The sequence below is a fragment of the Passer domesticus genome, chromosome 3 (genome assembly GCF_036417665.1).
Source record: "Passer domesticus isolate bPasDom1 chromosome 3, bPasDom1.hap1, whole genome shotgun sequence".
Lineage (NCBI taxonomy): Eukaryota > Metazoa > Chordata > Aves > Passeriformes > Passeridae > Passer > Passer domesticus.
This window is the reverse complement of record NC_087476.1, coordinates 22,291,186-22,306,190: the sequence shown is the minus strand read 5'-3', so window position 1 is coordinate 22,306,190 and position 15,005 is coordinate 22,291,186. Positions and strand designations below refer to the sequence as shown.

The following is a 15,005-nucleotide window of genomic DNA, read 5'->3' as shown; positions in this document are numbered from 1 at the left end:
TATAAACTCATGTGAGCAAATGCTACCCTATTTATGAGTACTTCAAAATACTTTTTCTCAACAGGCCTGGGTTAGAATGAAGGTGACCAATTTGTCCATCTGTATTGTGTTTGAATGGGATTCAGTTAATTTTCTTCAGTTAAGAAAACATCGAGTTAATTCATCTTTCAGAAAGAATTTCTTCATTGAAAAGGTTGTCAAGAATTGGAAGGGGCTATGCAGGGAGGTGATGTAGTTATTGTCCCTTGAAGTGTTCAAGAAACAGCTGGACTTGGCATTAATGCTGTGGTTTAGTTGAGATGGTGATGTTTGGTCTAAAGTTGGACTTACGATCTTGGAGATCTTTTCCAACTTTAATATTTCCATGATTCTATGATTCTTCAGCTAATACTGAGCAGTGCTTCACAGTGTTAGGGCCTTCTCTGGGGCTACTTGCTCTGACGTGCCAGCAGGTAGACTCAGTGTGGGCGAGAAGGTGGGAGGGGACACACATGACCTAAATTGAATGGTGACACATGTCGTGTCATGTCATGCTTAGCAGTTGAAATCTGGGGAAGTGTTTCTGAAGTAGCTTTTGCTAAGGGTCTGACTAGGTATCAGGCAACTGTTGATAAGTGATTTGGTTTGCATCACTTGCTTGGGTTTGGGATGTTTGGGGTTTTTCCTTTGTTTTGTTTTCACTTACTAAACTGTCTTTATCTTGACTGATTAATTTTCTTGCTTTTGTCTTCCTAATTCTCTTCAGATTCCTCTGTGGGGAATTGTGAGAGCAACTGGGTGGGAGCTTACCTGCCAGCTGGGGTAAACCAACCAATATCCTGTGTCTTGTGGGTAGCCTGAGAAAGTGAGGATGGAGCTGTTTGGTTACAATACCAGGGATGTAATAGCCAGAGCTAGAGAGGATGGAAAAAAAAAAGAGATAAAAGGAATAAATAGATACATTGGGAGCTTGGAATAAATGAAGATGCAATATCAAACCAGGGAGTCCTAAGAAAGAGTACAGAAGGCAAGAAATGTACCACAGGGAAAGGTGATTTTTGGAACCAAAAGGCTAGGATACAAACATAGGAGAGGAAGATTTCCAGATGGGCTGGCCAAGAAATAGAACAAGTATATGGAGTGGAGACCTGAGACTGCATTGGTAAAAAGTGGGGTGCAAAAATGAAACTGAGAAAAGGAAGGAACACAAGAAATAGAACAGTAGTAGCATGCTGTGTTAGAAGTACAGGCTGAATAGTCCATGATTATTAAATTGTGTTCTTAAAAAAGTACTTGGAGTCAAAACTATGATTTTGTTTTAATTAAAATATGTGTATTGCAAATATACATCAACTAAATGAGTAGATTTTTTAAAGTGCCTTGAAAAATTAAAAAGAAAAATATTTAATTTCCAAATATACATAAATTATCATATTTAAGTCACTGAATTATCCCTCTGGGCATAGAATTAAAAAGAAGGAAGATGTTAACTATTTCTCATTTTCAATTATGAAAAATAAAGGTTTGATATGTAGGTGGTATCAAACGTGTGGAAAAGGTAATTTGTTAAAGGTTATTGTGATTTGGTTCTGAAAATTACCAGTTGAAGGTCTCCTGACCTTTCTGTGTATGGTTCAGAGATTCTTATCTTCTTAAAACCACTGGGTTTTCCCAGTTTTGTAATTCACACCTATTTTCAAGAAAAGGGCTGCTTTTTAAAATCTATTGTTATAAAGTTTAAAATGCAGTTAAGCTTTGCAGGTGAGAGAGAGCAGCTACCAGAGATCACTGTAGGTGTCCATATGCATATGGTGTTTTACATTTATTATAAAATTCTATCTTTAGAGTATGAAAGTAAGATGTTTCAGTGATGCTTCAGGAAAGCTTCTTTAACTAATTTTTTTTTTCTCTATTTTTTTTTTAGCTATATATTCATCATAGCTAAAAAATGTGATTGAAATTTACAAGCAGATTCCAGCTAAATTCATAATTTTGGGAGTGATGGCTTAAAGATTATATTGCTTTAACATCTAAGAAGTAATCATATTTGTAGCATTATTACTGAGACCTTAGTGGGAACAGACGCCATGAATTTGTCAATGCAGTGGTTTGAATGACAGAACTTCTTTAACTTCTTTGCCACCTCAACCTATTTTTTTTTCTGTCATATTTTAAAAACTATTATTTCCATGAAGCCATTATAGATGTTGTCATTATATGTATGTGCAGCTGGATTTAATGAGTTTTAGCTGGGATTTGTTCCAAAAGTTTGCTCATTTCCTCTGATTTTCACAAAAGACTCCTGTTTATTTGCAGTGAATCATTTCCTCTTTTCCAAGTTTTAGATGAGTAGACACTAGAGTTACTGTTAATTTATTCCCAGTGCTGTAACTACTAGAATTTTCCCATGAGCAAGAATTGCTGCCTGAAAACTTAGAACACTTGAACAGAACTGCCACTATCCTGTTGTTCTTTAACCTGGCCTTCTAGCCTACATTGGCCTCACGTTGAAAGAAAAATTATCATTTCCCATTTGGAATTATTGGCTCAATCCTGTCTGTTGGGAAAGGGAGGCTGATAAGCAGTTGCCTGAGTCAGGTCGATGACCAGCACCTGGAAATCTAGGATGATGGAGTAATCCTTCTTGCAAGCTCCTTCTTGCTGCAGTTCAAATGTAAGATCTGTTAGGTGAATTATTGTTGATTTGTTGTTAATTTATGGAAGTATGAACTATAACAGTCTAATTATAAAATTCAAGCTGCTCAAAAATGAATATATTATTCTGTTCCATATATCTAATACTCTTACACAAAATTACAGTCTTCTATAATAGATATACATATGATAATATATTATATAGCATATAATAATAGATAATATAGTATATAATTTTGGACATTTCAAATAACTTGTGGGAGCCTCTGAGATCAAAGTTTGATCTTAACTTGCTTCTGACTGACTTTTTTCCCTTTCTAATAAAATGAATTTTCAAGCAAAATCTAGAATGACTTTGTAAAGATTTAACAGTTTAAATGAAGAATATGAGTTTTTTCTCCATTCCCTTTACTATATTGAGGAACTGTTTACATTTAAAAAAATCAAGATTAGTGCCCTCAAGTCATACTTTATAACTGAAGATTAGCAATAAATAGGAAACAGATTTTTTTCAGATTTTTTTTCAGCTAAACTGTGTTTTTTAATGTTTCTAATTATTTAAAGCATTAAGAAAGTTATTTCATAAGATTATTCCTTCAAAAGCTTACGCATATTAAAATCACCCTGCTAAAACTATATATACATGATATATGGGCAGAATTAGGGATACATGTAAAGAGAAGTCTATTTGCAACAAAGATACTTAAAATGAATGCCATAAACCTATTTATTTCTATTCCTTCTGCTTCCATAAAGTTTCTAGATGGGAAGAGCTGCTTGAAAAAGAATGATGAAATGTAGACAAGATTTATGTGTTTCTTGTTATACAGTTCTTCAGTGTATTGAGAAGTTAGTTTTCAGTTCTGGGCACAATACCACTCACCAGAATAAGAGGTGAGGTGTGCAGGTGATTCACTGTCAGTGTGTGAAGGAATAAACACAATTGGAGATGAAAGGGGTTCTTTTAACTTTTGGTCCTGTTTGTGCCATACTGCTTTTTATAAGCGTGTACAATGCTTTTTCCATTTTTCCATTTTTAATCTATCCTTTACATTCATGGTGACTTCATTCCTCTAAGGATGAGAATTTTAGAAAAGGCTGTGAGGAAATTAATAAATTTGCAAATATTTAAGTGTTTGGTATGTGTTAAATCAAAGTATCTTGCACTGTATAACACAGGGGAAAAAAAATTAATTCTTCTGGTTTTATTTCCCCTCCCCCAGAAAAGGGATAAAACCAGTCTCTTCTAACAAGCTACCTATAGAATATTTTTAAATAGTGGTTGTATCAGTCATATTCCCACTGATTATAAAAGAGGATTTAGACATGGAGATCCTGAAGATATCTTTCCATAGATACTTGAAGTTAGAGTTCTTAAACACATGTGGAATTTCACCTTTGATCCCTGCTTCTCATATGACATATAAGTTGTGATTAATTATTCACCTGCTTGCTGATTGCAAAGTTTATTTGTATGCTTTCTATATACGCACAGCAGTCATCTCGCTGCAGTCATATATATTTGCATACCCATCTCTCTTAAGTATTGTTATTTATGTATTGTCTTTCAATAAAAAAAATAAAAACTTGTCTTCTGCTACCTGTCTACCCATATTTAAATTGCTTCTTAAATTTGCATTTTTTAATTTGTTTATGGGGACACTGTAGCTGAGAAAGGGAGAACAAAATTATTGAATAGATAAATGGACAAAAAGAACCTGGTTTGAAATGGCGGGGGAAAGGCCTTAGAACATTTTGTAACGTATTTATAACAGATGAAAATTACAGGAAAAAATGTTAATTTTATATTCAAAAGACCTGTTATTGATAACATGTCCTAACTTCTCTATTTTACATATTTCACAGGTTTACATGATTTTTTTACATGTTGCTCATGTTAAGAAGAATTGCTGACATTCCTATTAGAAAGTATTATCCATTGAATGACTGTTTCATCCAAACAGTCAAAATAAATTGCCAATTGATTGCAAATCTTTTGAGGAGTTAAAAGTGTATTTCTGTTTCCAAAGGATACAAAGCAGTAGTTTCTGATACATCACTATAGCCGCATTATCCAAACACCCTTCTTTCTATAGATTTTTCTATCATTCTAATTAGGTAGAGATTTTGTAATTGGCCATTTTTCCAGTACATTTTTTTTTCCTACAGCTGTAGGTTTCAGGACAGTGTTGCACATAAGTGGTTCCAAGATAGAATGAAAATGCCAAGAACTCTTATTTTGAATTGCATAGATTTAATTAAATAGCTTATGTTATGGATATTTAAGATAAAACAACCGAAGAAGGAGCATTTGTTAATTTTACATGCATTTAGAAATCCATTCTATACTCTGCACATTAACTCAAGTACCATTTCATACTTTTAATTTCTCTTTAATAGTTAAAAAGATTCTGTGTTAAACACACACTACATTTATGAGCTTAAATGACTTTGGATTTAGGCAAATGTGGAAGAGTCACTAGTGTTTCCAATGTTTTCAGAGTAGCTTTATTTTATAATAAAATGTGTTAATATTTCCTTGTGTGTACTGAAATAGGATTTTTATATGCACTTATCCTTCTTTTGAAGTAATCCTGAGCTCTTATTTCATCACTTTAAGGGGCTGAAGATGGGTTATACATTATTTGTGTGTTCTGTCTTCCATGGCAAGCAGAAAAGACTGTGACTTTTCACAGAGGGCATGTGCAGAGCCCACCCACTCTATACTTACATTATTATAAATGATATGATTATTAGAGATTACTAAACAATATTTGGCATCCCTTTGGTGTTTAATATATAAGCTGCAAAACCCTTTTTTCATTCAAAGTAATTAACCCCCCCATGGCTTCTCTGGTGAAATTTTCTTAGCAATTAATGATATTTTTGTTATAATAGTATTTCCTCATCTGTAGTGGTGTGTTTTCTGGATTTGGGACACTCATCTTTAACAAACAGCAATATTATCAGGAAATTATATTAATATATACTTATTCATCCAAGCCAAGATTATTGATACTGCTGATCTACACCTACATGCTATAGTTTTTGTGTTTTAAGGACTGGTTCATCTTTAGATTAGACATCTAAAGTCTTGAAAATAACCCAGCTGACATTTTTTAAAAATGTCTTTACAGTTTTTTCTGGAGGTTTTCTATGTAGAGTTCTTACTACAAAATAGCAGAGTTCAGGGTAACAGAAGTTACAGCACAGGTTCATGCTTTTGAATTTACAAGAAGAAATATTTATTTGGCAGTTACAGTGTTCTGGGATCAGATCTGAAGCCAAGGTTCCATAGTCTTAAAAGTAAATTGATGCAGCATCAGGATGCCCAGCAGTGAAAATCTGATCTGAATCTGACACAAACACATGATTGAATTCCTGTAAAATTAATGAGTGCATACAGAAGAAAACTTGTACCTATTTTGTGCTTTTATGGCAGTTTTATATATGATTTGGCATAAAGTCAGCATGGCATTGACAAACAATAAGGAATTCAACATAGCTGTAAATAAAGCTAAAATGTCAAAAGCACTTGAACAAATTTGCACCATAGGACCACAATATTAAGGGCTATAGTTTTACATTTATTATATTTTCGTTTCAAGTATTTCCTCTTTTTTAAAACTGTTATCTTCTATCTCCATAGGTGCAGATTTAATTGACATAGAATATTTTTTGCAAAACATGAAGAAGGATTGCTAAGAAAGAAAAAAAATGAAGAAATAAAGCCTTACAACCTAATTTCTTGGCTTACATTCTGATCACTAATAACAGTGTGCTTATATATTCTACTAAATCAGTCATAATGTAATTTTCCTCAACATACCTTTGTGTAGGAAGTAAAAATTGGATGAGTACCATAGCTCACAATTCAGAGTGTCTTTGTTTATTTTGTCCATTCTTAGACATGTTTTAATGTTGAACTTAAGGTTAGAGTCACAAATTAGGGATCAAGTACCTAAGGGTTGCTAATGTACCTTTTAGGTGTGTACTTTTTTCATGAGCCTGGCTTTAGGAGAGTGATTGTTTCAAAATGCCTTAGTACTTCTTCCAGTAGGAAATTACTTGGTTTAGATTACTTATTTTCATATAGCCACTGTAAGTTTACATGCAGTGTAAATGCACATGTATATATAGTAAGTAAATGGTATTCTTCCTTTCAAAGTGAGCGAAGGGAATGTTTGTAGATTCCTCAGGATATTGTCAACTTCTTTTACAGGTACACTCTGCAGTAGAGAATCCCTGAAAATTTCCCTTGGAGACACAAAATGAGCACTCTTATTTGTATTGACTACAGGCTTTGGAGGGTACAAACTTGAAGCTGAATTGACAGTTATGCTTCATGGATGCACACAGTATATTCCACCCACTAATGGACAGAAAAGCTAGTCCAAGGGAAAAAACACAAGTGTGCATAGTATGGACATCAAATCTGTAGCTTCATTGCTTACCTGCCCACATTTACTTTTTTTCTACTGTACTGCTTACTAGTGTAGCTAGTACCACAGTGCCAATCATCATTAAACTGAAAAAAGTTGTAATTAATGATCTACATATATTTACAGATATGTCAATAATTTTTACACTGACAACTGGTATTTCTATATTCCTGATTATTTGCATCAAATGTGACAGAGTAAATCCCACTGAATAGTGCCAGGGAGTTACAGCCAATCATCAAAATGTATTCTGGCTGGTTTGGTTTTGATTTGCTTTTATGCATTCATTGTTCTGAAAATCCTATAAGGAAACTCAAGAATAAGATAATTGGCAGCAATTTGCCAATACAATCATCTTTCTCAGCAGTAAGAATCTTGGCAGGCAGAATTTCTCTGACGCTGGCTTGCTACAATGTCAGGTAGACCCGAGTACTGTGATTGTGTGGAATTTATAACCATATTTCCCTGTTGTAAAAGTTCATAGCATCCACTTTAACACTGAAGTTCTGTTGCAACATTTCTGAAGTGATCTTTAACAAAAATATGGTCCTTTATGATAAATTACTCCAGATTTACAAAAGCATCAGGGAAAAAGGAAATTAAATGTTCTGGGGTTTGTGTATAAGAGGAAGGGGAAGAAACTGGGGAAGAGCACAGGGCAAGATACTGCTGAGTTTGCACATGATGAACAGCACATAACACGCATGTGAAATAACCCAATTTTTAATGCGTCTACTGATAAACAATGGTTGTCCTGCTGGTGAAGAATTGCAGGACAATGGGGGCTGCAAATCATGTACTGTAATTCTTACAATTTTTTCTAGAGTATTCAAAGTGCCATATTAAAAATTTGGCATAAATGCCAGCAATTAGTTTGTTGGAGGTTTTTGAAGGGATTATTCTTGAAATACAAAAAGTTTGAAATACAAAAAAACAAAGGCATGACATTGTGCAAACAAGTTAAAAATTAAGAGTACTGCTGAACTCTTAATGAATTATCAATACCTAGAAATTTAAATCAAGGTGGTCTTTTTGATAGAAATGTCTGAATAATCCTAATAAACCAACAAATACTGAAGGGTTTATTGTCACAAGGATATTTAAATTTAAGTTTTATATTTTTCCTTCCAGTTAGATTTTTTATTGAATGTTATTTTTTAATTTATAGTTTGTGAAATAGTAAATTAAATTCTAGCACTTAACAGTAACTTGTTAGATTCTCTACAATCATCGTATCTGACACTTTACCGCAAATAATTATTTGATTTTGGTTTATAATGAACTGGCAGAAAAATCTTAACTCTCCTGTTGCTCAGTCTTAAAAATTTAAAAATAAGATTTTAAAAGGATGTAAAAAATCATATTTCTGGAAGACACAATGTTCTTTGACATATGTACAGGCTGAGAAATTCCTGTATGTGCCACTGTGTACTAGAGTGTTTTTAACAAAGTTGTGTTTTCCTATTTGTAATTTTCAGAGGTACGTTGTTGTTTACAGGTACAAAAATGCAGTGCAGTGAGTATCTGTAGAGAGCGAGGCTCTTGAAGAAGTAGCCAATTCCCCTTGGGGCAGACAGGTGAAAAACTATGTTCACATGCAAAAAAAAATATTTTAAGTTGGAGTATATGTAGGAATCTACAAAGCAAAGAAGGTGAAATACCTTTCTATTTATGGATACTTAAAGATATAAGTGACTTACAATGATGATATAAACTATTTATAGGGCAAAATAAAACAAAAAAATATCTTTTGTGCTCCGCAGTGCTGTTTCAAGCAAGAATAGACAAGATGCAGCAGGCTATAGTAGGCTTCCCTCAAATTTTTAAAGCTTGTGGAGTGATCTCTTTAACTCTTCACATCTTTCATGCATGTTTACATCTTGTGCAAAACTGAATGCTAACTGGAGTACATGAAATTATAGCAAGTCAGAACAATAGTTTTATCCCAGTCTTGATATCTTTAGTGAAGATGGCTGTATAGCAGACTAGGAAGGTTAGTTCATCCAAAAGTTCATTTCATTTCACCCAAATTTGTCACCCAAATTTTGTTGATGTTATAAGATACTACCTCTCCCTGACAGCCATGTTTTCTTTATGTGGTACAAGGTATTGGAGAATAAATCTCTCTAACTATATATCAGTATTATGGAAAGGTTTTTTCATGAGGCACAAGTAAATTCTTTATTCAGGAGAGTTTCATCTGTCAATCACATGCCACTGCATTTGATACCAAATGTTGCACGTCATAAAGAATGAGAAAGTGTCTAAGAGCAGTGGCAGAGAAATAGTGTTACACTGACTCATGCTGTCAAATCAGCAGTAAAATATAATGCTATCTATCAAACAATTTACATTTTCAGGGTTTTACATAAATGTCTCTGTATGTTTAATAAGGAGATTAAAATAATGAAATATAGCTATGTCTTGTGAAGTTCAGCTCATCTGAATGACCAAATTATCATGGTTCTTTATAGTGTGTGAAGAGAAATAGACCTTTTTAGAATTGTCCAGTCCATCCAATCTACTTTTTTCTTCCTTAGGATGAGATTAATAATACTTCATAAGATACTTTTAACTCTAAAAGACAGAAAACTGTTTAGATGTGACTGTCTATATAATCATTGCTGAGAGCCAGTAAAAATTACTGCTCTCTTTTTTTTTCTTTTTTTTTTCCACAAAAAGAAACTGCAGGGATGTGCAAATATTCACATGAAAACAATCTTTTTGCAAGGGAATAATGATAAATCTCTATAATCATTTTGTACTGTGTGTGGTAATAGTTAACTCCATCTGACATAAAGACAGGTACAGCTGTCTAGTAAACTACAGCTCTGCTAGTAAACTAAGCATGGCGAGGCATGATATGGGGAAGTGATTCATTAGACTTACAAAATGTTAGAGTAAATGCTAACTTGCCTCTATCTTGCTGCCTTCTGTCTAGGACTTTCCCAAGCAATCTCAGTCATAATGCAGTAGATAGATAGCTGATTTCCCAGGAATGCACTAATAAACAGCCATGCTCTTTTAAAGGATAACTGAATTTAAGTGTGCATGACTTTGGTCGGACTACTGCCATTGTTCCTGAGGCCTGATATTTCTCTAGATATTAGCACAGAGAGAGATCCAGTGTCAATGTGATAGAACAGCATTCAGTTCTGGCCTACTATATAAAGAAAGAGTATGGGCTCAGTTAAAAATAAAGGTAGAAAATAAATGTCTGCAGGGGCTTATTGAGCTGACTGATCTGAACACTAGTCGATATAAGGGGTAGATTGGTTTCCAGAAATTTATATTTTTTTACTGATAATTGGAGTGGCCTAGGCTAGTTCAAACATAGCCTTCTAATTTTCAGACTCCCTCTAATTTTCAGACTCCTGAATAAACAGGACTTTATTCACTCCTGTTATAACAGGTAAATCCCAACTTTTGTGCCCAATTAATGAACAAAAAAAGCAAAGGTATATTGTGTTTTCAGTGATGTCAGTTGATGGGTATCTTTAGTGTCTCTACAGGAAGAAAAGCTCCTTGCAGTTTTTTTTTTCAGCTGTGGTTGATCTCACTGCCAGGAGAAAGGCAACAAGAAAAAAATTATACCAACTCTAGCTTGTGTATTTGTAAAATAATGGAAGGTTGTCTTGCTCTGGTGAGGTGATGAACTGGCCCTTACACCCCACCCTCCCCCAGCCTGTATCCCAGCCCTGCAGTGGCTGCCACTCCCTGGCACACTGGAGGCAATGCTCCACACCTGCCTCTGGAGCCTCTAACCCAGCTCCTAAGTGTCCAAATGACTGCAAGCCTCACTTGGGGAAGGGCCTAGGAAAAACCAAAGGGTACTTAAAGCAAGACACGAGGCAAGCACATTTGACCCTGCCTCCTCTTGAAACTTCTGTCAGCTGTACACCACTGGACACAGGAGTGATGGCTGTGTTTGTTCTTTTCTGCACCTTTTTGTCTTTCTTTTTCTCTTCTAATTACCTCATCTTGGGTTTTGAGTAATGTTTTGAGAAACTTAAAATCAATGAGGCTTGGAGTTTGCTAAGTTGAATGGGCCATGTGAATGATTTGTTTGTTTTATGTTGATTGAATGCTGCTCAAAACCTTTTGCCAAAGTTCTCTGATTTTCTAAAGGTGCCAGTAAAAGCTTGTTTTATTTTGACCTCTTGGCTATCTTGTTAGTATTTCTCCCATGCATCTAACTCAGAGTACATGAACAACTGTAGGCCGTTTTGAAAGTCTCATAGATCATATTTCTTGAGGCCTTTCACATGGGCAAGGACACCTTCTAGTTCAAAGCCACATCCAGCATGGCCTTGAACACTTCCAGGGAAGGAGTATCCACAGCTTCCCTGAGCAACCTTGTGTAAAGAATGCACTGAAAACTGAAAACTGGAGACCAACAGCCTGTTTTATAACCACTTATATAAGCTGTTCAGTAAAATAAGGACACCAAAATGGAAACTATTTGTGGAGTCAGAATTACTTCATTGGTTTGGGGACATGACAGTAATAAAGAAGAATCCACCATGAAGAAGAATTTGGAATGAAAAAAAGATGAATTTGGAGCCACTCTTTATTTTATTCCAGGAACAGGAACTGAAGGCAAAAACCAGATATATAGAATGCATCTTTACATTTTAGCAATGCTGTATGAAGACAATGAAGAGAGTAATGCAGAAAATGTGGAAAGATTGTAGATGCTCAGAGCAGATCTGCTCATTCCATGGATCACAGAGGGAGGTATTTATCCCATTCAGCATTTTAACAGGCCAGAAAGGAGAATCCAAATTGAAAATGAGTGTGTGAATGCTTCCTTTCAGCAGAGATGAAACTGTACTATCTTGAGACTAGGATGAATGAAGCAGCCCTTGCACATGCTTCCTGGATTACCACTGTGGTCTCTTGATGTTATGGAGATTAGGTGAGGAGGTGAGGCTGCTAGTTAGTGCCAAAAACAGGATCAATATTTCCTTCCCACTGAATAAAAAAGAATGAAATATAGAAGTGGTATAAATCAATTAATTTCTCACCAATCTATTTTAGAATAATATAGATAAGATGCTTTCTTCAATAAGCAAATGTCATAGTCAAATATCAAGTTAATAATTAGTTCCTAGTCTTTCAGTTTCTGATTTACCCAAATTGCATACCATTTATTTTTGGTCACTGTGAGTACATGTAATGTCATTGAATCATGAGAATATAATTTGCATCAGAATCAGATTCATTGCTATTATATTTTATTTAGTATTTATATCTCAGTGTCTTATTGTTTCTTCCCCCATTTCTGTTTGCAGGTTTTGACCTAGTAAAGTGTGAAGATCCTGGCATACCAAATTATGGTTACAAGATACGAGATGAAGGACATTTTATAGACACAGTCATTTTATACAGCTGTAATCCTGGCTATACAATGCATGGTAGTAGTATTATGACCTGCTTAAGTGGAGATCGAAGAGTTTGGGACAAACCTTTGCCTACTTGCATAGGTAATATGGATCATGACAGTGTTCTGGTATGGTTGGTCTGGTGGTTCAAAAAAAACCCCAAATATTCTGTCATTGTATACTTCATGAGATGATAATGGTGCAGATATATGTTAAATTTCCAGTAAAGTTTGAATATGGACATGAAAGCTTAACTTCTCTAAAATAGGTGGCTTGCTGTTAATGGTTATGAAACTACTGGAAAACACTTTTTTCTGTAGAGCAGCCTTTGATGGAAGACTACTGCTTTGGTTCTGATGAAGTTCTGGGTCACTGAGTCTGATATACTATCACAGGGAGTGGTATTGTCTAAACACATCATAAACTAAGAAAACCCGATCATAAAGCAAATAAGGTTGTGGGCTTTTTCCCTTATCTATTTTCATCAGATATTATTTCAGCATCTCATTCCTGTGAACTTTATTTCTAAGTTTCATCACATGTTCCTGTATTTTTTTATCTCTGTGCTCTGGAGTCCTCGTTGCTGTGCTAAGATACCCCATCTGTCAAAGCCTTGAGGTAGACCTTCCCTGGAAATATCATGTCTTCAAGTGCCTAAACCTTTGTTTGATTACAACCAATGTAAATGTTAAACAGAGAATTACTAGCTAACATGCAGAATAAATGAATACCAGTATAGCTGTAATCCAGTGTACCTTTACTAGCAGTTTGCATCCTCTAGTTTTGCTTTCCAGTCCAGCATTTGCCACTGGTTTCCTGGCTTCAATTTTCACATGGAGTTTCCATGAGTCTTTCCTTCTGTGTGTCTTTTGATACTTAGTTTTTGCCTCAGCTGGCAGGTCACCAACTGCTTTCAGCACTCACCTCACCTACAGGATTTCTGATTGTTTCCTTTCTCCCATTTTGGGGGCTACATTCTCCATTCCAGAGCCTCTTTCCTGCTGAACACATTCACAAACCTGCAGTCTACAAAAGAGCAATTTCCCTTCCTTTCAAACGTTCAGCTTAAGCTCAAGGTGAAAAACATCAGTGAACAGCATTTCTGCTGTCTTAGTAGAGGTTATTTTCCCCACTTGATTCTAGAATTTTATCTATAAGTTTTCTTCCATATATATGGGAGGTCAAAACAACAATCTAGTTTTGATTTAAAGACTTTTCCAGGCTCTTTATGCATTCAAGTCCTCATGCACTTCAGTCTAATTGGTTAGCTTCCTTTTCCTCCAAGTTTGCCCTTTTGTAGAGAAGACCCATAATTAGTCTTACCTTTGCCTGTTTCCCCATGTAATTTAAATGAAGTCATTTCTCTAAGGTCATTTTCTGCAATATTTTTTTGTGCCTCTGTTCACTACCAAGACTTAGAATCAGCTCTAAAATACTTGTTGGTTTCCAGTCTATTAGGTTAAAAAATCCAACCATCTATTTCCTTTTCTTTGTATGGTGATTTGTCTTCTAATCTATATGTGGGATGTTAAAATTTCAAACATATAATAATAGATATAGTAGCAATTAAAAAAAAAAAAAAAAGCTGTATATTCTGATCTGACATTGAGCTAGGGGGAACACAGGATCAAGTAAATCTAAAGAAAATTGCCATCTTTGCTCCAGTAGAACAGCTTTCATGATCCTTCTTCAAAATACTTTTTGACTAATATGTTTGTTTCTTCACACTGACTTTATTTAGATTATTAGTGTATTCCTACCATGTAATGCTCATTCTAGTCACGTATTTCCACCTGTATTTCCAGTTTCTACATATCAATATGCTTTTAAGGTTCTATAATTCACTCACGATTTTCACTCTCTCTATTTTCTTCTTTTTTTGGTCTTTATACTTTTCTTTTGTAACTTGCATTACTAGTTTTGGTTTCTGTATTTTATTTCCAATCTTTTGAAATAATTTGTGCCAGAATATCTTGAGAATCCTATTTCATCTCTAAGTGAAATTATGTCCCTCAATCAATAGAATAATCAGTTTCCTTTTGGTATTCTGAGAGAGAATTTGATCTTCTTTTCTGTCTGTTCAACCAAAAGGTATCTTTCTATGTGCTTTTATCTCTCTACATACATTTTTAGTTAGTGTCCTTGTTCCTGTCCTTAAAATAATATTTTGGGATTTCACAAGTTCTGTATAAACTATCTCTTTTCATTTCTAGTTTAAATCTTTTCTGGACCATCAATTAGTTACCCAAGAAATCAAATGTTCACTGTTCTCTCTTAAAATCTTCTAAAAGTGTTGCCTTCTAAACAGTCATTTCAGTCTGTAATCTTCATTGAATTATGGGGAGCTTTTACTGTTCTGTGCACAGGAAATCTTGCTGTGAAGATCCTTGAAAACCCGATACATATCTGCAGATTAGTGCAGTCTTGCTTCCCTCCCGCTTTAGACTTATAAGATCTATTCTTCCATCAGTTTTATCTTATCACAGTTTTATCTTTTTCTACTTTGATTTGAACGATTTCTTTTTCTTCCTTTTTCTGAAGTTGT

The 15,005-nt window shown here is 34.7% G+C and overlaps 1 protein-coding gene across 4 annotated transcripts in view; it reads left to right on the top strand.

Annotated features, from left to right (window-relative positions):
* Positions 1-15,005, top strand: part of CSMD1 (CUB and Sushi multiple domains 1) — a 1,052,894-nt gene that overhangs the window by 857,230 nt on the left and 180,659 nt on the right. For all 4 annotated transcript variants that reach the window (XM_064412131.1, XM_064412130.1, XM_064412133.1 and 1 more), the window contains one exon: positions 12,371-12,562. In XM_064412131.1, the coding sequence (XP_064268201.1) occupies positions 12,371-12,562 (192 nt within the window). The remainder of the gene's footprint in view (positions 1-12,370; positions 12,563-15,005) is intronic.